A 15,513-nucleotide genomic window follows, 5' to 3' on the forward strand; every position below is an offset into this window, starting at 1 on the left:
ATTATTATTATTTTTAAAAAACCAACAACTCTGAGATCTTTCTCTTGGGAGAAAGTCATTTTAAACTCTAAATCTCCGTCAGCAACTCCACTTAGCTGCGATATTAACTTAGCTCATGAGGACAACAGTCCAGCAGCTAGCCTGTGATACCCAAGGTGTTTGGGTTTTTCGCTTTTTGTTATTTTTGCACCTCATAACTGAAATGGTAAACAAAGTTATCCTCTTATTGCTTCACAGAAGAGAGCCTGAATTCAGTGTGCATGTGGGTGAGACAGAGAAATATTAGACCATTAGCTTCGATATCTAGAGGGCTGGATAGGCACTAATCAATTTCCACCACAGGTATCCGAGCAAGAATGCACAGAGAATAAAGGCTGCTGGGGAATTTTCTCTCTCCTCACCAAATACTTAATACTCCCTGCTGCTTCTTTCCTCACTTGTCCAAAATATAAAGAATGCCACTAACATGGAATCCAACAGCGGTGTTATAGAAATCTGGTAAAGCAGTAACTTCTTCTACCCTCATCATTTGTGTATTGAAAACCTCAAAGCCATTGCTATTAACATAATGACATTTTCCAAAGCAGCTGGGTCTGGAGGCAATCTGCTGCAGACAGAAGGGAGGAATGATAGGAGAAAAGGCAGTATCCAAGTTCAACAGTATCATGAGCCTGAAGAGGTTCAAAAATGACTTGAGTAGCTCTAAGCAACCCAAGCGTAGTTTGTCTACACAAGGATATATTTTAACTAATGTGTCTGGATCTTGAGAAGACTGCAGGTACAGACTCTAGCTAAGGCTGCTGAAGCAAGTACCGGTAATTTGCAATGTTTATGTGAACCCAGAAAGGGGAAGCGGGTCTTATCACTATATTCTCTTTCACTTTCATGCACCCAAAGAAGTACAACTGCACAATGGGCAGCCTTACTTGGTGAAAACTATTGCAAAGTGCTATCACTACCATGAGTCAAATAGCAACACTGTTGAGAAGCTGAGTCGTCCGAGTCTAATACTCTGAGAATATAGTTACAGGTAGGTAGCCATTTTGGTCTGCCGTAATCGAAACAAAATAAAAAAAATCCTTCCAGTAGCACCTTAGAGACCAACTAAGTTTGTTATTGGTATGAGCATTCATTTGCATGCACACTTCTTCAGATACACTGAAATAGAAGTCACCAGACCCTTATATATAGTGAGAGGGTGGGGAGGGATATTACTCAGAAGGGTGGTGGGAATGGGTGATTGGCTGATAGGTGTGGTAAACCTGTTGACGACTTTTAATGACTGCAATTTGTCTTACAGGAAAAAGCAAGGGGTAAGATGGCTGCCTTCTACCACCCATTAGTCCATGTGGCTCAGTATTGTAAATAGCTTTATCATGTATAATGAGAAAAGAATCTAATGTCTTTATTCAGACCAGGTTTCTCCATGGTTTTAAGTTTGGTAATAGGTTGCAATTCAGCAACTTCTCTTTCCAGTCTATTTCTGAAATTCTTTTGTAATAAGACAGCTACTTTGAGATCTTGTATAGATTGTCCTGGGAGACTGAAGTGTTCTCTTACTGGTTTCTCTGTCTTGTGAGAAGACAGAGGGTGAGCAAGATGATCAAGGATATGGAAACCAAGCCTTATGAGCAATGGTTGAGGGAGTTGGGTATGCTTAACCTGGACTAATAGGCAAAGAATGGTGTACGTGGGTTGGCCCAATATTGGCACCACCAAGACAGGTAGCAATCTCATCACTGAACTGGTGATGCTGATCTATTTCTAATGAGAGAGAGAGAAAGAGAAAGTGAAAGAGAGAGAGAGAGAGAGAGAGAGAGAGAGAGAGAGAGAGGAAGGAAGGAAGTAAATTTTATGGTAACTCCAGCACGTTTCTGTGTAAAATATTTCCCATCTGTTTCTCTTGGGAAATATTTTACATAAAACCCACAGTGAGAATGCACTCCAGCAGAAACTGTCACTGACCCCTCAATGACTGAAGGCACAAGACAATTACAATCCTCTCTTCTGCAAGATTGCTGGGAAGCCACCTTGTTCTGGGTGTTATGTAACACTAGGCACTTTTTAGGCATAATTGAACAATTCTGTATACCCATTTCATACTACATTAAAACACTTTTATCAGAACACTTGATAGAACACTTGGCTTCCACATTGCTTGCAAGCTCAAAGTTTATAGGGATCTGGCCAAAATCTAGCACCTCTGCCCAATAATACACCCCAAAAAACTATTTCAGCTCAGTTCAACTACCAAGACTCCAAATAGTGTGGAATATATGAGCACAGATATGAGCACACATAAGCTGAAAGGCTTTAGTTTAAGGCACTTGCCTGTGAGTCTGCAAGTTTCCTTCCAGAAGTTGGCTAAACTGCAGTGATGACACGGAAGATATGAGGAGGGTTGAGGAAGCACAGAGATGTGGAAGTTGGAACTGGGAGAAAAAGGCTGGAGTGAAGGTCCAGTGTAATTGATATGAGGACAAAAAGGAGAGAGGTGTGAGAAGCAGAAGGGGGCTAGAAAACAAGTGATGGAAGTATGAGGCAGCAGAAGCGGTGATGGAGAACACGGTACTGAGACAAATGGGGACCTCTGCATGCGTATGTAAAAAGGGGAAGGTTCCCCAACCACTGTTTCAACTGCTATGATGTCAAAATGTTCTAGGGCTTGTAGCAACTCTTGATAGGAAGGCCAGGAGGGCTGCTTGAACATAATGGTGGCTACCATCATTAGGTGACAAACTGGAAGAGGAGCTCAGCAAACATAGAAAAGCTGCCTTCTACCACCCATTAGTCCATGTGGCTCAGTATTGTATACACTGATCAACAGAGTCTCTCCAGGGATTCAGACCGGGGGTATTCCTAGACCTACCTGGGGGCATTCACCTCTTCCTAAACCTGTGGCATGGGTGCCAAGACAGAAGAATTACATTTGGAATAAAGTTTTCTCTCCCTTGTTTGCTGCAGAAACTGCTAGTACTATGATTCCATTAGTTCTGGCTTTGTATATTTTTAGAAAGGAAAAGAAACAAGAAGCAGCTCTCAAATTGGAGAAGGTATTTTTTTCTTTTAGTTCAGCCTTTTTTACTGTATAGCCTCACACGAAAAATAAGTAGTGGTATAATATACAATAGCCTAGCCAGAGGAGAACGATAAAAATGTCAACAGTTTCTTATGGAGTATGCTAACAGGCTTTGAACTTATGCAGTGTGCAAACTGAAATATCTGGCTCCCATTTCAAACAATTAATGATTATTCACCATGATAATAAGTGGTCAGCTGATGCTCTCCCATCCTCATTTGTTTTGGAATATTAGGCACCAAATGAAACATTAGAGCAACCAAACAAAGCATTATGGAATACTATTTTAAAGTATCCACAAATGGCTAATGCTCTATCAGCAATATTTTGATGGATGAAATCAAAAGGAATAAGCTTTGAAATATTAAAGCTATAAAAAGCACACTGGCATCAATTTTGCAGCTATATGCTGACACTAAAAAACAAACCAGTGATTCAGTAGGGGCTGCATCTATATTAAACCATATGAAAACCATACACATTTAAAAGCTACAAATTAAAAACAGTATTATGTGATTGGTTCCCAGCTAACGGGCACAGAAGGCAGAAAAATGGTTTCAAAATACATACCCTAAAATATTTCATTAAGGGGATCCCCACTTCTTCATCCTTTCAAGAATACTTTTTTTCTGCCCAGTTCACCTTAAATTTAGTACTTCTTTGAGCACATTACAATAAAGAAAAAACATTGAAATTGTGTCATGAGTCCCCCAACTCAGACAGATACCTCAGCTGTATTTATGACCTTATAGGACTCCTCTGCTTGTGGCAGTTCCTTGCCACTGCAACTCCTGACAGATCATCTGAATCACTCGCTATGAGCAGAACTTTGCTTGGCATCTTTCAAACCACATTTATGATTGCTGCCATGGGCCAAATGGCAGCTTCTACTTACAGAAAAAAAGGCTGAGAATATCTATTTGCCACCAATAAGAGAAGGGAGTGGGCAAGGAGAAGCATGTGCCACAAACAAAGCAGCCATGTGCTCATAATCCTAAACAGAGTTGAGGGCAGAAACAATTGAAGTCACACTGGCTGAGAAGTGTCGTGTTTAGAGAAACATGGCTGCTGAGTTATCATTTCAGCTACATAGGACTGAAACCTGAGCAACTGCTTCCTGACCCCCATCCCTCGCCATGCTCGTGTCCTCTGTATGTGGAAGCAATTACAGTCCTGGGAGTTGCTGCTTTCTGGTTAACTCTCCAGTTCCAGGTTCTATCTGATTTCCTGGATGCAAGTGCATGTTTTCCTTCTGTGCCCTGTTGTCACCTTGATTCCTGAGACTCTTCCTCAGGCCTCCCTGCTCCCAACCTCGGCTTGTTCTATTTTAACTCTGATCCTGCTGCCTGCCTCTTGGTTTTAACACTTTTTACCAGTCTCCATCCCACCCTTCTGCAACATTTTTTTGACCTTCAGATATTTTGGACTAGAACTCCCATCACCCCAGACGATTGCCAAAGCCAGCTGGAACTCTTGGGGATTGTAGTCCAAAACATCTTAAGGTTGGGGAATGTTGGGTTTCAGTACGCGAAATCCAGCCCTGCCTCCTGCTTTTTGGGTCCAACTGTTGCACCCTTAAGAAAGTCAAGTCACAATGCTGCAGTGACAGCAGAAGCCATGCCTGGCACAATTCCCTTCTCAAGGCTCTAGACCAAGCAACCACTTCCCTTGCCCTCCATGTTTCTTAAGCAAATTACCTAGCACTCACTCTCACATCATTCAGTTCCTTCACACCATGCTGCCCATGCGGCCCAAAGACTAGGATGCGGTTTCTTTTTCCTATTCTCATTACTGTAGCTCCCTTTTGCCTCAGTTGCTTTATTCCTCTGCCCTTCCCAGCCCAAATCCAACTATGCATCCTTCCTCTAGCCTCCTTTTCTCTGAGCTTCTCCTTGGCTTCTCTGCACACTGGGGCGTTTTCCATTCCACAGCCAGCCCCTGCCAAAGCATTTAATCCAGCCTAATTGAAAACTTTTCTTAACAGGAGCTGGACTGCAAGATGAACATTCCATGTCACCATACCACCTTAGCCAATCAAAGGCAGATGCTTCATTGCCATAGGAATAATATCATATAAATTGGAAGTGACAAGGTGGCTAGCTCTCATGCTGCCCTCCAGGCTTCTGCGCGTTCTTCAGATCTTTTTACCAGACTATTTACACTAGTGGGATGAGATAAAAATACAAATAGTTGTCATTAAGGTCTAACATCTTGCTGCTCTTGGTGGAGGGCAGCCTTTTCTCTTTTAATGCTGCATTCTTAGAGGAGAAATGAAGGAGCCAGCTGCAAGCCATGCAGCCTGGTGAGAAGTCCAGCCCCAGACATGCCAGACTGTTATATAAACTGGGCTGTTGAGGCAAGACTTGCAACTACTGTAGTAGCAAACACTGGGTTAACTTTTTCTCTTTTTTCACAAACCATTCATTCTTATTGTGCCTTTGTATTTAAAAGTATCATTCATAATAGTACAGAATCTGAGTACTTGACTTTGTCCTATTTGAATTTGCTTGATATGTTTTGTTATGAACTCCTTGTTTATGATGCTGTATTTTGGTATTGATCATGAGCTGTTTGGTCATGGTACACCATGGAGAACAAAACATAAAAACTAATTAACCCTTTAAAAAAAGTCAACTCAAGATTGATACATCCAAATTGTATAAACCAGGAACCCAGGGCCTCTGGATGATGTTGGACAAAATTTCCCATCATCCCTGACCATTGGCCATGCTGGCTGGGCCTGATAGGAGTTGAGAGTCCAGCAACATCTGAAGGCCCATGAGTTCCTCACCTTTGGTATAAACACTTAGCCCGTGTTATAATTCCACCCTTGTTTTGCACTCAGGAACCATATGGAATATTAATCTTGTGAGTGATATGGCAACAGCATATTCTCCACAGTTCTCTCTCCAAAAATATATTTTTGTTAGCAAAAGGGGCACGAGGTTCAGCAAAGATTATGAGACAGAAAGCAACTGACCTTGCTTCCAATGACAACACCTCCTCACCTGTAACTCAAAGTGAGGGGGGAAACTTTGAAGAAAAAAATAGACTAGTTAAACTAGTGAACACTATTCGTGCACCAAAAGCATTGAAAATACATGCAAACCCAGGGATGGGGATGTAGCCCAGGTGCTGCTCGACTACAACTCCCAATATCCTTGACCATTAACCTTCTTGCTTGGGACTGATGGGAGCTGGAGTCCAGGAACAGCTCAGGGAACACAGGTTCAGTATGTAGCCTAACCCTAATTGAGAACTTCCCTGTTCCTTTTAAGTGAAAGTGAGGTACTGAATTACTGATTAATTTAATATTATAGAATAAGACTTTTACTTTTTGCTCTTCACATATGTATTCAGTATGTGGAATGAACATGGAATAGCAGATTGCACATGTTCCCATGATTCATACTGATTTACAATGGGATGTGCCTACGAGTTATGACTTTGATACTGTCTCCACCTGCTGGTAAAAACAAAATTATTCTTTGATTCTGAAATAGTGTGCGGATATCAGAGACCTTTCTGTCTCTAAAGAGCAGATTATTTAAACTGAGAAGATGCAGAGGAAGGACAATGAGTATATCCAAACAAATGGGGAACATTAGAAACCTGGGTACTACAAGAATGCTATAAGAATAAATGAACACATTACCTGGAACAAGCTCCATAACGATATATATAGGTTGCCTTTGAGTGCAAACTCCTATAAGCTTTACCACATTCGGATGGTCATACTGTTTGAGTATTCTGAAAAAGGGGTACAAAGGTTTTATCATGTCATTGTATCAACTTGATTTCAGTTATGTAGGAAAAAAGTTACTGAGCACCTACATGACTAAAATAAACTCAGATGAGTTTCAGTAAACACGAAAAGAATCACATTGTACAACTGAAACCACCTCTCACTAAGAAAGATGATAAAACTAAAGCTCTTATCAGTGACAACACACATGAACGGGGATCATGAGCATGTATTCATTTACTTTATCCAATACGTTTCACATAAAGAATCCCAGGGTAACTTAAAAAAAAATTAAACACAACCATAGCACAATTTAAGCAAACAGGAAAATACACATCATAAATATTTATACAGGTTCACTCATATCATCTAGAACCAAACACAACCAGCTTTCTAGAACGTGCAGGGAAGTCTACTTGAGTGCCAAACTCTCTCCACTGCACACATCTGCCCTGAACATATGGGAAGCTGTAAGGGGCAGTGTGACAAAGGGGTGGGGCTAAAGTTGAGACTCTATAGTCCCCGTTAGACTTAAGTTACCCCACCATGCAAGTGATAGGTCTAGAATGCCATTTATTTTGATCAACATCTACCAGACGTAAGTATGTACAATTAAAAATAGACAGAAAGCAAATATTCAATACTTCAGAATAGGCAGAAAATCCTGGAAGACATTCGAACATTTCCATGAAGACAAATGGCATGTGATCACTTTCCAGCTGCAATCAACACCTGTGCCTTCTACCATCTTAATCATTTTAAAGATGTGAACAGAGAAGTTACACTGATTCATTTTCAACTTAAGCTCCAAAGAGATGTTCTCATTAACAAATTAACAAGCCGTGTCATGATCTAGCTCCTCATATTCTAGTTCTGGAAAGCCCAGGTGTACAGTTATGCCCCCCCCCTCCCCAATGCTAGGAGAGCTCATGATTGCAAGAGCCAGGAGAACAGGGCTTCAAGCTGGTATTAGAAAGCAGCAATTTACTACCTGAAGATTGCTCGAAACCTTTTGAGTCAATCGTCATCAGGATATAGCACGACAGTTTGTACAAGTTACCAAATGGCTACTCTTTTTTTGCACTACCTTAATGCTTGCCTTCTCCCTTGCTCTTTGAAGTTCTGGTATTGTTCCTCCGCCTTTTCCGTAAGACCCAAGGCTACACACACTACTCAAGCACCTCTTGATACTTCCCATACCTCATGGACAAGTAAATCCACTAGTAGTACAGAGATTTATTTCCCAATCGATCCCACCCCTCCTCTGCTTGGGAGTGCTGCCACTAGCATAGCACATCTACATAGCAACTCTACAATTCTACGATTCTGTCCTCTACAGAGCTCTCCTCCTCTAATAGACCCCCCACCCAGTCACACACTTGTTCTTACCATGAAGTCTAAGTGCATGCAATCTACACAGAAAGAGCTGGGCTGCTGGATTCCTGGGTGGAGGGCTGAGGACTTTTGCCTTGCCAAGATACAAAAACATTGGGGCTCTATGCATACAGCGGCCAAGAGGGGCACTGAGTTAGATGTCCATGGCTGTTCCTCCTTGACTCCCAATGTACTTGAGATCACATGGAACCTTTATACCAGGGATGGGGAACCTGTGGCTCTCCAAGCATTGTCGAATTCTCATCCTCCCTACTGATGTGCTGGGCGGAGCTGTAGTCCAACAACATCTGGAGGGCTGCAGGTTCACCATCCCGTCCTTTATACCATGCCTTCCACATTTGATTTGGCAGGGAGGGAATGTAACTGAAATCACTAAAGATCTGAAGAAAAAGATCAAGACTGTGAGGAATAGGCAGACCTCAACCAACTGCTTCTCCCACAGGCAAGGCTCAGCTCAAATTCACATTTTATCCTGTCAGTAGCCTTGGGAGGTTTGTTCTGCAAAACTGTGCAAGGATATGAAACCCAAGTCTCCCAAACAGCTGCCTAAGTATTATACCGCAACTGTGGAAACTGTGGCTGAGTTTAAACCTAGAGAAACATTAAAGGCTGTATAATATTTCAGCCAAGTACTGTTTTGAGATAGTTTTCTAGGTGGTTTATCCTTAAAGAAGAGGAAAAAAAACCACAAAAACACAAAAAACTTTAAGATGCCAATTGAGCCTCAGTAAATAATTCATAATGAATAATTACTATAGTTCCAGGTTTCTTAGCAAAAAAGAAAAGAGAAAGAGAAAGAGAAAAGAAAAAGAAAAACCTATTCCATGTAGTCCAAGTTGTTTGTAAGGGTAAAAGAGTTTATTGATGTCACTTACTACAATATTGCCCCAGTAAAATAATCTAACCTGGAATGTTTTCCATTGTATGCATATTACACAATATGGAATTTCTATCAACAGTTGATGGTTATTTTCACCTTTGATATATCAGATTGCATATGACATTTTACTTCTTCCAGGGAGAATTAATTCAGGGAGGGCCTCCACCACCACTGCTAATTTGAAATATATTTTGAAGTGGAAAGTATTGATTAGTCTCAGACAATCTAGGAACTGTTCCCTGTTTTAGAACTGCATTAAATTTAGGTATGCAATGGATCCCAAGTGCACATTTATTCACATTTATACCACTCACCTGGCCTCTGATAAAAACTTTATTTTCAGCTCCTGGGGAAGGTCTTCTTTACATGTCTTTACAGCAACTGGAGTTTTATCTTTCAATATTCCCTTATATACTTCACCAAAATTACCCTGAAATTGCAGATATTACAAACTGTCAGTAAACAAACTTAATGGCATTCCTCAGCAAAATAAAGTTCCACTGTGCAGGAAATATCACAGCTGTGTCAGTTAACAATATGCTTATATAAGCTCACACATGGGTTAAGTAAATAGATACTTCCCTTTTTAACTTATGGGAAGAAATGTTACTTTAACGTTTTTGAAAAGCCTATGAAATCAAGCTCAAGGCTTTAGTCAAACACTGCCTTTATATAATGAATGTTTAATGCCTTATAGACTGAACACCCCATTAATTTTGTACTTCGCTCCATCCAGTCATCTACCATGGAAAAAGCAACTTAGCAATGTTTCACAAAAGATTTTGACACAAGAGTGGGAGAAGTACTCTTCATTAAGGCAGTCTCTTCCCCCACTGCACCTGCTTATCTGCCTTGCAATGCCCTCTCTTCCCTTCCCATCATCACTTTTCCTTCTCTGTAGGAAGCTAAGCATAGCAGCCAGCCCAAACTCCTTTTCATGACTTCAGAGGGGGAAGTATATGACTAGCCCCAGTCATCTAGCTTCTGTTTATTGGAAGAAAAAACATTTTCTCTTAATGGTGGGAGAAAATAGAGGAACCCAGCCTGTTAGGGGATCCTAGTGCTCCTCTTTGCTTTCCCTCTTCCCATCAGGGTCTCCTCTGTTTAGACTTCAGCTGCTTTCAGATCATCAGTTTTGTAGGTGGGATTCAAGCACATGCCGGCATGTTCATGTGTGCACACTTGTGGAACAAACCCACTTCCATCTACCCCCCCCCCAACCCACTCAGAATTTCTCCTAAACATAATGAGAAAAGGCAATGTAATGTGTGAATAACTGCGTGATGCAACATCAAATAACCTCCCTACAAACTTGCTGCAAGGAGTTCAAGATGAACTCTCAATAAATAGGATGCCTAGAAGGAGGTTTTGCGCAAGGGTTGTGATTTACTGGGACAGAGTGTGTTTGGAGCCATCAGGGGTGAGCTTTCCCATATGCTCTTGTGTACAAACCCTCATAAGGAGCTGCTGCTTAGAAGGCGGCTGCCTAAGGAGTAGGGACCCTCTCAAGGAAAGTTGCTTTGCTTTCTTTGACATTTTGGGGAAACTCCATTTTGCTTTAAGGCAGATGAAAGGATGTGTTTGGATTGGGGGGGGGGGATGTAAATATGCCACTAAGATATTGTCTTAAACTTTTGTAAATTGTGTTTTATTGTGTGGGTTTTGCATTTTCTTTTTCTCCTTGGGGGTCTTTTTCACTGAAAAGTGCCACAGAGAATTAAAACATAACACATAAAGGGTTGTAAGTGGCATACTGCTACCACTAAAATGAATGGCAAGGCAGGGGCTGAGAAGTCTAAAATGCCCCTCTCTTTGTTGGTGGCAAGTGGGATGGGGAATCTGCTACCAAGTAAAAATTAAGGCAGAAGGTGTGCCCAGATTTCTTATAATTTAGCAAAATGCTGAAATTAAGGTTACTTAATAGTTTGTACCAAATGGAACATAATTATTGTCCATCTGTCATTTCCCTTGGCTGATGCTTCTTGGACAGTTATATCTTTTTGCAAAATAGCCAGGGGGTAGAGGGGATGACATCTTAAGAGCTATCAGCTTAGCTGTCAGTTGCTCTTCATCCAATACCTACACATTTCACTTTATACTTGGGTGTAGCTGATGGTCCTACAGGAAGGAAGGAATAGGACTTACAAAAATAACTGGATTTCTAAGTTGTTCAGGAAGTTTGGTAGACCTGCTTCTATTGACATTTGCCACAGGATATGGAATAATTAGGTAGAGGAGCTGAAATAACACAACTTGAAGTAATTTAATCACACTGTGAAATCACTTTAATCTAAGCCGTTCTAGCCTTGAGGTACATGATCTAGTTTCATCCAAGACTGAGGAGGCAGTATTTTGAGGGAAAAAACATGGTGGTATGGATTATTTTAAGTTTCCTCTTTTTAACAACTTAGGCCCAGTACTCAAGGGACCTGAGTGACCTGGGAGCTACAGAAATGCCTCTCCTTCCAGCACTGTGAGAATGTAAGAAGCCCTGGATCCCAGCAGGAGCTTACAGGTCAGGTCCTGCTATGGTGGCCATGTGTCCTACTTCATACAGGACGATCATCTATTTGAATGGATGTCAGGGGACAGTCCTCTGTTTGGGAAGGACCTTTTTCTGCCTCCCCACTTTCAGCTACTCTCTGAAGACTGGAGAAGAGACTCTCTTAAGAATATTAAGGAGGAGGGTGAGGGTGAGGGGAATGACTAGACCATGTAAAAACGAACATAATATTTTAGCTGCAGTTCATTCATTTTCAGCTTTGTACTCCTGTTATTTAAAAAGCATGCCTAGACATTCCATTGTTGTGCCCCCAACTAAGGTGCCATTTAGCTCCTAGCTTTCATATCTCAGTTTCTAACACTGTTCACAACAAGTGGAGAGGAAATGACTGTTTCAGCTGGCATTTCTAGCAGGCCGATATAGTATGAGGTTGTTTCTTGTTTTCTATATTGTGCTGTTTTATTTTAGGGTTGTTGTTTTTTAGAAAAAGTTTTCATTCTATTTTAGCTATGGCATTTGGGTGTTCCTTGTAACAGAGATGCTCAACTATAAAAATGGAAAAAAATGTAAGTCATCCCTTAACTCAGATGAAATAAGCTTCCTAAGGCCACATCCAGAGAAGTATAATGAGGTGGTCTTGGGCTCACATGTTCTGTTGTCTGATCATCCCAAGTGGAGAAACCAAGAGATCCCATATTTATGTAGCTGTAAGGTAAAGGTAAAGAGACCCCTGACCATTAGGCACAGTCATGGCCGACTCTGGGGTTGCGGCGCTCATCTCACTTTATTGGCCGAGGGAGCCGGCATACAGCCAGCATGACTAAGCTGCTTCTGGCGAACCAGAGCAGCGCACGGAAATGCCGTTTACCTTCCCGCCGGAGCGGTACCTATTTATCTACTTGCACTATGACATGCTTTCGAGCTGCTAGGTTGGCAAGAGCCAGGGACCGAACAACAGGAGCTCACCCCGTCGCGGGGATTTGGACCGCCGACCTTCTGATTGGCAAGTCCTAGGCTCTGTGGTTTAACCCACAGCGCCACCCGCGTCCCTTAGTGCTTTTCAAATTCTCTGCTTTTTGAAATTACTTTCTCCATTGACTTTCCTGCTGAAGAAGCCTCTGAATGTCATGCACTTTCTGGGTCTTGTGCACACCCAGTTCATGCAGGATGCACACCAGGTCTTTTAGGTCTTCTGTTGACCCACATCAACCAGGAACATTGCTAAGATCACATCCAACACTCCCCCTTGAATTGGAAGATGAGTAGTGTTCATCCTGTCTTTTAGGGGAAACTCATCTGCCATTAGTGATATTTTCGTTGAGAGACACCTGAAAAGCTTCCAAGGAGCCTTAGAAAAATGATTTGAAAATGCTGATTTTGTCATTCGTATACATTGCAGTACAAGAATCACAATGATAAGCATCAATATGTGGAGTTGGAAGTAATCCGTGTTTTTGTCATGTTCTCCCCACACCTGATCTTTGGTTGTGAGCTTTCACACCTTTACTGAGATTGCATCGTAGAACATCCTTTTTCCCAATTAAAAAATGTGTCCTCGCAGGGATTCAAACCGCCGACCTTCTGATTGACAAGTCCTAGGCTCTTTGGTTTAACCCACAGTGCCACCCGTGTCCCTATGTAACTGTGGGATCACACAATTGAGTTTCCCCTGCATTATGGGAAGGCTGGCCCTACCATGCAGTAAGGGCAAAGTGATTTCAGCTGACACTGTGCCAAGGTTGTGGTGGTGAGGAACAGATGAAAGCTGTAAATGGAATCTAACAAGGTTGGTGGTGGTGGTGGTGGTGGAGGGAAACATCATTTGGCCTTAAGTCCACAAAAAGTCTTAGGTTGGCACTGATTGAGAGCAAAGGGAGATATGCAAAAGAGGAGGCATACTCCCACTATTTCTCCAAATACAATCCATGGGCATAAATGAGAGGATCCTTACTTTACCTTACCTAGTCAACACAGACATTAATAACTCGGATGAGTAAGTAGAAATTATGCTCAACAGATCTCCATATGATGTCCAAACAAACCTGAAAACATCCTACACATGGAAAAGCCTCCCACTGTCTTGTGTGAGAGAAAAGTACAATGGGAAGCTGCTGTGCATGCAGTGTGCTCCCAGCATTTGGCTCACACACAAAAGAGTGCAGGGAGTTCACAGGCAAGGCTCTGTGTTGTAGCTGTACAGCACAACCCAAAGAAAATTAGGCATCTCTAATTACCATTCACATTCATGGGATATAAGCTTACAGTTATGCACTTAAGTCCCATTTATTTTAATAGGATTTATGTGCATCTAACATTCTCTGAATTTCACCCACAATATTTACAGTGTGTTTCAAAACTGAAGACAAAGGAATGGGCTGGTTCATTTCATTACCCGCAATGCTCAATACGGAGGTTCCACATTCCCCATATCACACACCTGGGTTGAATGCACATGCAAAGCCCTACTCTGTATATGCAATATGCCCAGAGAGGCATTGTCCAAGCACTTGGAGCTTACACTAATACAGAGTATACAAGAGATTCTGATAGCTACTGCCCAGCATCCAAACACTGTGACTGGGGGCTGGAGAGACACATCCTCCTCGGACCATGTCAAACTGGCGACTGCAAGAAGGGTTGTAGCTGCTTCCTTAACTTAGACAAGTCTGCAGGTAATTGAGCAAAGATAGGTTGGCAAATCTGCACAGTAGCAAAACATATTTTTAGTAATGTTTTCTTTTGAAATGTTTTTTTGAAAATGTTTTAACTTTGCTGTGTTAAATGTACATTCTCTAGTTGACTGCATTTGTAATGTTTTATTTTGAAATCTTTAAATGTATTAAAGATAAAGGGACCTCTGACCATTAGGTCCAGTCGTGCCGACTCTGGGGTTGCGGTACTCATCTCACTCTATTGGCCTACTTGCACTTTGACATGCTTTCGAACTGCTAGGTTGGCAGGAGCAGGGACTGAGCAACGGGAGCTCATTGGGTCGCAGGGATTCGAACCGCCGACCTTCTGATCGGCAAGCCCTAGGCTCTGTAGTTTAACCAACAGCGCCACCCGCGTCCCTTAAATGTATTAGTTTCCTGTTAATTATGTTGCTTTGAATGTATAGTTTATATTTGACTTTCTTCCATAATGTTTTATTCAGGATTGTTTTAGCTGATGTTTTAATGTGTTGTAAACAGCTTGGGGACTTTGTTCTTAAAAATAAAGTGGTATAGAAATGAATTATTATTATTATTATTATTATTATTATTATTATTATTATTCTGTGCTAATTACTGGACACTACGTGAGTTCCTCCCCCTAAATTCTCCTTTGTCCTGCAGCTTCCAGCAAGTAGGTTTGCCCCTTCATTGTTTTGATACTGGCAAGAGCATGCTCTGCCTGGTGGGCTTGAAGGTTTATAAGCAGAAGTTAAATGGCCATCTGTCATGTATGATTTAGTTGCGATTCACGTATTGCAGGAGGCTGGACTAGATTATCCAACTCTACGATTCTATGATGGTATGAATTTCAGAAAACAAAAACCACAGAAGGGGGTGAGTGAGGGGAAAACATGTGCTAAAAGCTAAAAAGCAAATAGCAATGGTGAAAAAGGAAATTATGTAAAGATATGAAACTAACAATGCACAGCAGGTTGGGAAGCTGTTTACTTAAAAATGATTTCACCAAAATTAACTGCTCTAGTTTACTGATCTGATTAATATACCATATTTTTCCATCTATAAGATGCCCCCTATTTGGGGGGGGGGGCTCCAAATTAAGAAAATGGGGAGGATTGCCCGGAGTTGTTGAGTTTTTTTGGGGGTGGGGGGAATTGCCAGAAATTGCTGACAATCGTACGCATCGCCGAGGACACGCAGCCACCAAATCACCAGCAGCCCTTCCAGCAGCCACCAATC

The 15,513-nt window shown here is 41.6% G+C and overlaps 1 protein-coding gene across 5 annotated transcripts in view; it reads right to left on the reverse strand.

The window, feature by feature from the left end:
* The window catches only part of FER (FER tyrosine kinase), a 155,139-nt gene that overhangs the window by 50,401 nt on the left and 89,225 nt on the right, over positions 1–15,513 (reverse strand). For 4 of the 5 annotated variants that reach the window (XM_083702297.1, XM_083702298.1, XM_083702299.1 and 1 more), the window contains exons 15-16: positions 9,414–9,529; positions 6,735–6,829 (exon numbers count right to left, since the gene is read on the reverse strand). In XM_083702297.1, the coding sequence (XP_083558423.1) occupies positions 6,735–6,829; positions 9,414–9,529 (211 nt within the window). Of the gene's footprint in view, positions 1–2,331; positions 2,447–6,734; positions 6,830–9,413; positions 9,530–15,513 lie in introns of all 5 variants that reach the window. The other variant, XR_014556076.1, reaches the window with a different exon arrangement.

Source organism: Podarcis gaigeae (assembly GCF_964106915.1).
Source record: "Podarcis gaigeae genome assembly, chromosome: 11".
In the NCBI taxonomy this organism is placed as follows: domain Eukaryota; kingdom Metazoa; phylum Chordata; class Lepidosauria; order Squamata; family Lacertidae; genus Podarcis; species Podarcis gaigeae.